Below are 12030 nucleotides of genomic sequence, written 5' to 3'. Positions count from 1 at the left end.
AATTTTTAGGGTTCATTTTTTTGGTTTTGTAAAAGCCCCCCAAAAATACCCACGTTTTGCAAACAATTTACGGAGTCACAAAATCGGCACGGGTGTGTGATAAAAAGCTATACGGGATTCCCCTTTTCATACTCTTTCAAAGTATTATTGAAATGTTAAAATGCAATACATGTATAAAATAAAGACCTTATCAAAAGTACTCTTTTTTGTTCGGAAACTAGCCTGAGATTTTATATAAGATTGTACTTTTCAGCCCAACTGTCTAAATGCTAATTTATTACTTTAGTAAATAGCTTACCAAAAGTGCCAAGTTGGGCAATACCTCTGTAATTATCAGGGTTATCAACATCCCCCTTTTATGAATAAGTTGATTAAGTCCACTTTCCAGCTTGCTGCGAAATAACCTAAATGAACAAACTATAACCAATGATTGGTTACATCAATTATTTCTACATTAGATTATTTCTCGAAATTTTCAGAAATATATAGTTTTCTATATTTTGTACGAACCCAGGTCGTTACAAAATTATGCCCTTAAATATTGATGTTGAAAAATAAAGTGGTATGAATTTACCTCCATGCAAATAACATAGTTTAGAGTTAGCTTTGAGCATAGCTGTAGGTCATAAAAATGTTTAACGTCTAATAACACCTAAAAAGTAAAGTAATTTAATGCAATATAAAAATTAAGGTAGCTCTAACAATGGCTGTTCAGCCAACAAAAGACGCCGCCACTCAAGTTGTTCTTACGAATTGATGCCAAACGGCACACAGTATCTTTTCGTTCTCCGTCTACTTGACAAGGACTGCTCCTTTCATTTCAGGGCACCAACAATAAACAGTCGGCAAGCACGTGGAGTAGTTTCTTTCTCTCTTTTGCTGGTGTCTTAAACATCATCCGCGACGAGAGAAGTAATTGTTTTAATTATGATATGCTATTTATATGAAAATAAGAGTAACAAAGGTTTGAATAACGGCAGACTTATAAATTATGTTCGTACTAAACTGGTTTAGATTGTGGATTTAAGTATTTTTCAAAATGTCATAATAAGTTTTTTTCTAGTCATCTGCCGCAATGTAATATGTTCATGCCAAACATAAAAGTTTGTCAGGTTTACAAAATTATATCCTGCATTGTAAGTGTAATGGGCATTATAATACGGAACAAAAGTTTCAACCAGACCATTGAGCTTTGTTGAATAATCATAATACTGGTGATGGTACCATTTTTTAAAATTAATTCGGAAACGAAAGGGAAATTAATGACGCATTCAATGATGTGAAAACAAGATGTGTATTTTTTTCTATTAAACACACTGTGCATTTGATGTTTACTACTCCCTAAATCAAATGTTTTTAGTTTTTATTTGTCAATGTTCCATCAGAACGTCAGAACCAAATTGGGCGAAGGTATGGTCATCATAATTTTTTCTTGTACTTTTTGTTTTATTTTGATAGAGGGATGCGAAACCATCAATTCATCAAAGTATACATTCCCACCACGTGCAGTCATTTCTGAAATGTTAAAGACATCAATTCGATTGGTTTTATTTACATCTGCACATGCGGACCATCAAGTTCGCGAACTTTAAAAGACGTTTTAAATTAAAATTATATGTATGATATTCTAGCCTTCGATTCGATATATGCTTGTAAATGTGAAACAACGTGCTATTATAAAATGTATGAGTACAATATGTAAAATGTTCTATTCAAGCTTAAATGCTAGTTTTATTCTGTACAGTTGAAAGGTTTCTATTATTAATTGAGGTAATTTTTATTGTCATTATTTATTCTAATGATTTAGTTATTTCAAATTTTTTAGCAATATGAGTAGTGCTAATATGAATATGACAAACATAATTTGAATCACCTTTGGTTGTACCAAAACACTAATGGAAATTTTGCACCAATACTTCGGTTTATTTCAAATCAGACAAATAAACAAAACATCAAATCAAGCATGTAAAGACTTACGAAACAAAAATATGACCGCAATATCAATGCAAAAAATGAACACATGAGAAAAATCTAGAGGAATTTGCACAACCTAAGAATCTATAATGTAAATGTGGATTCGGACCATGCTCCGGTCTGAAAAATGACTGTATGATTTACTTATATATCAAGTAATTGTCCCAAGCAATTTTATTTGTTTGTTTTTTTACGTTTGAGGTTATTTAAACTACAGAAAATATAAATATTTGTGGTGTTAAACCTGAACAGTCATAGATCATACGGGTCAAAGTCTAAACTATTATTAAAACGATAATATAGTCATTAGTTCTACGTTGTACTGTACAGAGGAACACTATGTATCTGTTTGTGAAATTCAAAAGTTTTCGAATATATAAGGGGTTTATAAGTGTTTTTCGGGAATGTTAACAAATGTCGTTTGAAATAATGTAAAAGAATTGTAGTAGAAAAAAGTGAGAATAAAGAAATGGACACAAAAATTGAAAAAGCAAACATTAGTAAATTGACTATCGACAAGAAACATGTTCGACATGAATCAAAAATTCCTAAACCAAGACGTTCTTTAGTACTTTGTTACGGAAGCTTGTATCCTAATGAAAGAAAAGAAGAAAACTGGAAAGAAAAATATCAAGCACTTCAAAGAGAAAACAGATTCCTCAGGGAGGAAAATGCGCAGCAAAAAGAAAAGATACTCTCGTTAGAACAAGATCAGCGTAGATTATTAGTGGTAGGTAACATTCACTAAAATATATAGCATAGACATATTATATTTTTGTATATAGTAACACTACTTAAGTCATTTTCTCGTGAAATCGAAACTTCATTACGACAGACTTGAGTAACTCAAGAGGTTTGAACTTTGACTATATATCAAGTTTGTCGTTTTCACAAATGTATAGATTATCAACACCGTTTATAATGTTAACAACTTAATAACTGAGAAAATTTTATGTAATGTGCGATTATATGTAAACATATCAACTATAGTTAAAAATTATTGTAACTCAGAGGATGGTCATATGTGTCTATTGTGTCATTCTCTTAAACAGCAAGATTATTTCACCTTATTAGAGTCATAACCTTTCCGTATTCCGAACGGAAAGTTCCTTACATATAAGAATCGAATGTCCCTTACTTGATTTAAACTAAGATCACTGATGGGCTATCACATATAGCAACAACTTGCTATATGTCTGCTTCTATAGACTTTCAGTTAGAATTATGATTAAATAGAATATATGGAAACTTAATTTGGTAAATTAAAGAAAAAGTTGTTAGAAAAAACAATGTATCACTGAGGTGCAGTTCTTTCAAAAAAAATAACGATATTATATGTTATTTTGGTTTTGGAGTGATATATGTGGATATATTACCTGTCAAGATTTTATCTTGGCAGGTAATATATCCACATATATCACTCCAAAACCAAAATAATAATTTTATCACCCTTCCCGTGCCGAGTTAAGACGATTTTAAAATAAATCATTGCTAATTCAAATGAAACGTCGAAATAAGATTCCCTTTAGGATACCCCTTCACCATAACATGACGTCACATAAATACATGACGTATTATCTTTCGAACATAACGGGTGTAAACAAGAGAAAAGGAGTAGTCTGTTGAACGCACTTTCAATCCAGTCATTCTAGCTCAAAATAGAGCCAAACCTCAAACAAATTGCAACAGAAAATATTTTGAGTGTTTTGAAACCCCAGACCTATATTGTATAACATATCAAAAGTCTAGAAAAATCTAAATTGGAGAATGTTTTCAAAAATTGAGATCAAATATATGGGTATCATTGTATTTATTTTTTTTAATTTGAACTCAATGTAGGCCTAATACACACATACAATTTTCCAATCAGTTTTATATATAATATGCATACAAATATAGCTTAATCTATCCCTATAGTAACATAAAGTAATCAAAAAGTTGTTTTTGTTTAAAGAAACTACTTTTACCTTTCTAAAATTTATTAATTAACTTAAGTGGGTGGGGTAATATTATATTTTTACATTGCTGTAGATCAACAATTTATTGAAAGCTCTATATTATATGATATTAAATACAAAATGGTTTACGTACATGTGAAAACTGTCAAGTTTCAACGTTTTATGAATTTAATTTACAATCCATCAATATTTAATGCATATATTGAAATATTTATATTAACATTGTACAGCTAGTGGGTGGGGTAATTTTATACAAAATAAAGAAACATTAAGGAAATCTATATTATCTATGATAATAATATTGAGTTGTATATTAACTTGAATACTTTCAAGCACATCTGTTGTATTTTTTTCTGAGTCATTATATAACATCATGACATTGGGTCAAAAGAGGTGACATTGACCATTTGGAAGGTCAATTTTAAATATTTGATACATTTGAGCATAAAATGTAAAGAAAAATATTTGCAAATTTTAATTTGTAAAATATCTTCGCTAAGCATAAGCACAAGAATGTCATGACTTTTACAAAGCGTCACTCGCTTTTGTAATTTCTGGTCGACCAATCTTTCACTTTTTATCACTAGATGGTAGCACCTGAAATTCTTCTGGTATACCTTTTCCAGTTCTGAAATTACAGGAGCATAAACATGTTTGATGGTAAAGAGCATCGACTACAAGCAAGTCGTGAACCTGTTCTATCCTTGCTCTCACTGTATCAGACAAACAGTCATTCCTCTGTATACATATATTCAAAACAGTAGGTTCTAGTGTCCTTACTGGCGAAACATCACACTTCCTTGTTTTACCCTTACTTATTAAAGATTGACCACAATATAAACAATCTTTTTTGTATGAAAACTTATCAGTCATTGATCTAATTGGTGGCATCAGTCTTTTCTTTTTCTGTCTTAGTGTCTTTTTAAGTGTAATGTGGGTTACAGTACATCTTTCTACACTCAATGTGAATATATTATTCCGATTCAACTTCTAAACTGTCATTTTATTTCTCACTGGTAGCATTTATTCCCTTGCATTCCTTTTCGTTGCCTTTGACTGTTTTTGTATGATCATCAAACAGCCGTTAACAAATCCGACAGGAGTTCATCTTCAAAAAAAACAACAAAAAAAACAATAACTGATATTGTAAGATTTATAAAATCTGTTTTTTACATTATATGGAGGTTGATCCAGAATTACCCCAAATTTGTTTTTAATTCTGATAACTTTTTATGTTTTCTTTATTAACTTTATAAATGCGCAAAGATCGATGTCTCTTCTATTTAATTGCCAAATATAATTGATTATAAACCGTCTCAGGCCGCCTAAAATAACCCTGGATACGCCACAGCAGCGCAACTCAAAGAACACGACGTTCGTTGAAATTTATAATACACCAAAGTGCCCGACACAAAAAGGGATCATGTCCAATATTTGCCGAAGGTTAATGTAAAGCCTGCTAAAATTTCACGTCGTTTGAACATTGTATTATTGTGTAATCATTTGTAATTGCAACGTTTATTTATGAAAAAACGTCTTCATTAAGGCGTCGGAAAACAGCATTTTCATAAACATTTGTCAACTGTTTAGACAGCCTACCATAGAAACATCTAATATGATAAAAGAAATTCCACACAAGTATTTTGTTAGTTATGCATACAAAACTTTTTAGGGATAAAGAAGTTATCAGACTGTTGGTAAATACATATCGTTTGCGGCATAGAAGAATACGCGTAAAGTTAACGTTCTCCGTCGCTGTGGCGATTGAAAACTACAAATATGCTGTCATATGCGGCCTTGCACAATTTCAATGTGATTTAAAAAATGAATTATAAGTGACGATTATGTGCTGTTTTTCATACTTTATTTGTTTTCTTTTACATGCACTTTTTATCTAATTAAATTAAATGAATCATATATTTTATGCCTTCAACTTTAAGATGATCATGTGTATGAATCACAGCAATCAAAGCAATTAGCAGTTCAACAGTCATAGGTTTAGGTTGTTAGTACACTTACAGTGAATGGCATCGGGAGGATTCCCTATGTATAAGAACAATAGAACATAAACCTTTTTTGCATAATGTGAGAAATCCTATGTTTGCTTATAGTAGTATGGTAGGCATACTGTGTTTAATTATAATATTCTTGTTTCCTTGTAAAGAGGATATATTACGCAGTAATAAAGTGTTTGTTATATGAACTTTGAATAAATATTATTGAATTTATTGTTCAAGTTACGGGTTTTTCTGGATCATCCCTTGCATTCTTGTATTCTGGTTATTGGTAGCTGATTACGTATTGTTTCAGTTATCCCAGAACAGTATATGTTATTATAAGATGTATTTTTCCTAAAAGGCTTTCCTTAAAATGTTTTAGGTGTATTTATTTGATCAAAGTTGCTGATATGACACACTTTTCTTGCATATCAGACTGGCGTTTCCGTTAGTATTACCCATGCCGGAAATTTCATCTGGCATAGGGGGTGCCAGATGAGTCGCGTGCTGTACAATGTCACGCTTAAGCCCCAGTCACATTAGAGCTTACGACCAGTGAAGACCAGTTCACGATCACCAGTGACCTCTGGTCGCGGACTATCTTTAAAATGTCTTACGACGGTCATCGGTGATCTTTGACAGTTGCAGGCTATCTTATTTAGGTCCCACGACCAATTTCAGTCGTAGAGAGGTTTTTGAGCTTGCACAAAAACCTCCTTGCGATCAAACAGGTCGCTAGTGATCTTATAAGGTCTTATACACGTAATGCACTTTTTCAAATTCGCGCAGGTGCTATTGTATGCATAAAAGATTTTCTTTTAAATTATGGATCAAGTGTGCATGTTTACCTTGAACTCATACACATCGCCAATCATGAACCATAACTAGAAATCACGTTTGTTTATTGATAAATTTTTCATGTCACCTTTTCATGTATAAATTTCTTCTATGTTTATTAAAAACTGAAAATAATTTCAGATATATTGAATTATGCATACGACGCTCTATTTCCTCCATGTTTAATATTCACTTAAACTAGTAAAAGGAAATGTTTGATATTTGTGTTATATATGTAAAAATATTACAAATGTAAGCAAAGGAAAGCAAACTTACTCATTAAGTGTACATATAGTTTACTGGATTTTTTTTATTTTCAAAATCAAGCATGTACATCAATGAAGACTACCTCAAAGCGGTACCCCTGAAAAAATAATAACATTACATATATTATATATGTAAAACAATTTTAAAAAACTATTAAAAAATACAAAAAAAACAACCTTGAATACAAATTTAACAATAAAACATGATTAAAGTATTCAGAATTTATTTAACGTAATTCGTCATAATTAAAGTGATAATGGCGTTCCATAGTTAAAAAATACTGTCGAAATTAACTTGTTATAAATACACATTTTTAGGCCGTTTTTGAAAGTTTACTAAGACAGGAGTTAATCAGAGTTGTAATTTATATAAATTAAACTGTTTTCCATGAAAAGTATAATACAAATCGCTTGAAACACCTGTTGACCTTCAACGGATAAAGAACTGGTAAAACAAGTAACAATTTTCAACAAATACTCATAATAAACTTACGACCCCACATTAATAATTCGTATTATGATCTGTAATATTTTAAGGAAAATATACAAACCCACTTTACAGTGTACTTTACTGACATTTATTTTGTTTACACTTATTTTGTTGTTGTTGTCGCCATTATGCAGTCGCTATTCTGAGTATCGGAGACGTTTTGTTCGCCTATGGAAGACCGTTGTCGTCAGAAAAAAATCACAAACAATAACGCGATAAAAACCCGTTTTTTCTATGTTGTGCAACTTAGATTTTGCTAGACTTTTGATATGATTCATGTTATTCCATATACTTTCTATACCAGGTGAAATATTTTCTGTTGCAATTTGTTTGAGGTCAATTTACAGACTGACTGGCCTTTTTTGAAATTAATATCAAGCTTTCACAAGGTCATATTTGTTTTCTATACTGACGAGAATATGTATCATTACTCTATTTTGGTAAATATTTATCATTTGACAGTTTAAGAGTGCTTGTAAATCGGAATTTATATCGCGTAAAATCAAACCGTACGCGCATCGCACGGCGCATGTTGTTTACAACGTGGGGTACCCATCGGGGAAATTTAATGTGTATATTACCCGTCTGGCTCGGTAATATCAATTTCTTTCGGGTGATCAATATCCAATCAAAAAGGTGGAAAAAATATGGAAGGGTATTAAAAATTATTGGCGTCGCGTCACAACGGCGAGGGCGGCGATGGCCGCTACAATATTTTTTGCCAGAAACGGCACTGAAAAATAAAATTAAAAAACAAAACCATCTCATTCTGGGCATAAAATGACAGTAAGAATGGATCATTAGCAATCATCGACAAAACGTTAGGTTACTGTCCCCGGTTTCCAAGGCGTTCGTGTCACTTCCCCTTACTGTCTCATTTAGGTATGAAAACATCGGGCCTTAAGGCAGTTCAGTGACCAGTTCCACAAAATTACATGGAAAATATTTTGCCATAAACTGCACAAAAGCAATTCAAAAAGGTGGAGGTTTTAATAAAGCGCCGTGTGACAGAAATAAAAAGTTGCCCGTACTTCTCTTCAGTGCTGCAATATATTTCTAGCCCTTCGTGGCCAATGATTCCAACACGTTAGTATTGACGATTGAAAACCGCTATATATGTGCTAGAGGACATGAGAGATGTTGCGCTTTTACATTATCTCTCTATACAGACTCAATCAAACCGAGTCGGGATTTTTTATCTTACAGCTTCCAAGGGATCACCCCTTTTAACGACTAATTTAGGTGAAAACGGATTTTTTTTCTTAAAAATGGAAATGTATGATGAGTAAAATTTACCGATATCGAATACTGTCACATTGATGCTAGTGTAAAGAAAAAAAAAGAAATAAATACCAGAAAAATCTGATTTTCTTAGAACTTTCATACTTTGTCCGCTATATTTGTTAATTTGGTTGTTGTTTTTGGACTAAGTTTGCCCAAAATTTCTAAATAAATCGAGGAAAATCTGCAATATTGTATACACACATTGCACCTAAATTAATTTTCGAATGAAATTACCTTTACTTAACTATATTAAAATGTATATTTATCATTTTTATTTGCTACTTGTAACTGTGATCAATCCTTGTTAAAAAGAACGTTTGAAATTCATAATGTCATTCCAGATAAATCAAGACTATTTTCAACGGTTAGTTCAGCCAGGTAATTGTGAAAATGTTCAAATTGGAAGTCACAATACACAAGTGGTACATAATAACTGCGATGTATCGTTGATAAAAGATCTCATTAGTCAACTTGAAAACAGCATCAAAGAGGTCAATGAGAAACGGAAGCTGATGGAAGAGCTTATGCAAGATCTTACTTCTCAATTAAAGGTGATTTTTTGTTAGAATAGTTCTTATTACATTCTTAAAATTTATAATTAGTTTTTTAAAATATACCCAAATATCAAAATACTGAATTCAAGTAGTTATCATAAACATTCAAGTATTTTATTTTTCAAAAGTGTTTTATATTGCTTCTCTTTAATTCACGTTATTGTAGAAGTAGACATTCTTCACAGCTTACAACTGACTACATCATCATCAAAACCTTCCGCACAAGTCTGTTATTACATGCTAGAAATCATATGATTATTATTTAACCTTTAACCTATTGGAACTAGATAAAAACGGATTCATTTTCCGATTAGCCAAGCTCGCCCGCACATCCCGGTGTCTGACAAGGCTATTTACTGTTCACTGCTAAATTTTGTAATTTTGGTAAACGAAATCGCCTAAAACTAAATGCTGCAAATCATTACACATACCTAGCCTGTTAACAGTTAATATAAATCATTTCAAACAATAAAAATACAAATAAAACACATTTTGTATGAGCTAGCTCCTTGGACCTGACACTCAAACCAGTTTTTCTAAATAACTGAAACACAATAATAGTAAATGAAGCTTGAATTCAATCAACTTTAAATATTTATAAGCTCAAATGTCATTTATAACTTCAATTTTGAATTACAAAGTCTCTTATTAATCTTATTATTGTACATATTCTGTACTTGTGCCAGCATATGGAGTTACGTTTCTTGGAGTATCATTTGGTCTATTTCATGTGCATACTGAATTTACTGATTATATTACCTTTTGTATATTTTAGAAATAATTATGCTTTATCAAACTTTCAGAAAATGATGGAGTATTCTAAGATAAGCACAAGGAGCTATACAGCAGATAGTGAAGGACATAGACAGGTTAATGACATGAAGCAGTTAACAGAACAACTAGCAGGTACTGAAACGGCTTGTCCAGATTGTTCAGTTTCCAGAATATCTCAGCAAATAACAGATTTGCAATTAAAATTAGACACCTTTAATGAGTTGTGTGCTTCCAAAAGAGTGTCGTCCACGCTATCATTAGATGAAAGAAAGCTATCGAGAAACAATAGCAAATGTGAATGTCGAAGACATTCTGAACATAACTTACATATGTAGGTTTTTCTTTCATGGTTGGTCTAGTGTGTACTTTGAACCCTTATCCTTTGTTAAATGAACTAGTTCAATTTTCATGTAGTGTAAGTCAACAGTACAGAGCCTGGTCAGATTGAAAGGATATAAAGCCTGGCTCTATACTGGTAGCAAAGGCTATTAACTTTCGGTCCCAGCAGGGTAAAGGTTTAAGAAAAATTGTAACAAACATTTTTGGACTGTTTGAATCAGCATAACGTTTGCTGAATAAAAGATATACAAGTAATACAAGTACTCAAATAATAGTGATGACACCCAAGCTGTGGTATTGGAACATATTTCACAGTAAGACAATGTCGAGATAAAAATATCAGAATAAATACACCCCTCCATCCATCAACGTACATTTGTATATAATTATGTCGTTGTGTCTGTTTTCATAATATTTATAAACCTGTGTTAGAAGTATGTTGTTATATAAGGTATGCCATTTTGTTTTATTTTCACAGGTTGTTCATCGTTTTATATAATATCGTTAATGCACTTACATTTAGAATGAATGTTGCACATTTTAATTATCTCTCATGAACAGACTCTATCAAAAGTTCAAAACGAGACTGCAATTTTCATATAATATTGTTATTCCATTGATTTCGAGTTACCAACCATTTTCAAGATTAGTGTGATGAGCACAATCACAAATATTTATACCAAATTTGTACTTATAATGTACACAATATTAAGCCTATGTTATTTTTGAAATGTATCCTAGAATTTATTCATGATCAAAGTAATATTTCATATGTAAGTTATCAATTAATTGTTAATGAGTTCGAATTATTTATGTATTCATTTTTCAAAGATTTTTGGTGCTGTTGTTTTATTTCTTATAATTATTATTGTAACTTTGCAATGTCTGTCTGTAAAATGTGTTCTATTGATCGTGACTATGCTAGGTTTCATGTTACTTTACATTTGCAATTGATTTCTTAATATGTATATTTTAGATTGGTAAATGCACATCATGTTGGCGAGATTTTATTCATATATTCATATCTTTCAGAATTACCTACCTCTTTGGTTTCTGTGAACACGTGACCATGATGTTTAATTGTTACTTGTGTATGATTGAGACAAAGATAAATATTAATTTGAAACATTTATGTTTGTGTATCTTTATTTTCATTTTGTTTACTTTTTGCTCGGTCTAAACACATGTAATTAGGTTCAGTTTAAATAAATACTTAAAAAGACTATTAAGAAAAATATGACTTTGTTTTCCTCCCAATAATTCTATATATGATATTGATTAGCTGATAAATCATATTATGTGATTCACCTAGATTTTTGACACTATATATCTAACTGCATTGAAACAAAAGAAGTATATACTATTGCTTTGCACCAAAACACTTGAAAAGCAGTTGTTATGATGACCTGGATGACAGTCTCATTTGAACCTTAGTCATATAAACGTACCAGTATTTATAGCGACATATAATCTAGATCAACATGTTTTAAGGCTAAAATTAGTCTTATTGGTGTTATTTTAACAGATATATGCCAAATCGTTTACTCTCTAGTCTTT

The 12030-nt window shown here is 31.4% G+C and overlaps 1 protein-coding gene across 1 annotated transcript; it reads left to right on the top strand.

Moving 5' to 3' along the window:
- The first annotated feature begins 2256 nt into the window (after positions 1-2256).
- Positions 2257-11603, top strand: LOC132719349 (uncharacterized). Its single transcript, XM_060703112.1, has 3 exons — positions 2257-2704; positions 9148-9357; positions 10164-11603. The coding sequence occupies exons 1-3, from the start codon at positions 2444-2446 to the stop codon at positions 10467-10469; spliced, it is 777 nt and encodes a 258-aa protein (XP_060559095.1). The 5' UTR covers positions 2257-2443; the 3' UTR covers positions 10470-11603.
- Positions 11604-12030: the final 427 nt, after the last annotated feature.

This window comes from Ruditapes philippinarum, unplaced genomic scaffold, assembly GCF_026571515.1.
Source record: "Ruditapes philippinarum isolate M1 unplaced genomic scaffold, ASM2657151v2 ctg11949_1_1_1_1, whole genome shotgun sequence".
NCBI classification, from domain to species: Eukaryota; Metazoa; Mollusca; class Bivalvia; order Venerida; family Veneridae; genus Ruditapes; species Ruditapes philippinarum.
Note: the sequence above shows the minus strand (reverse complement) of the source record. Positions and strands in the feature narration are given on the sequence as shown.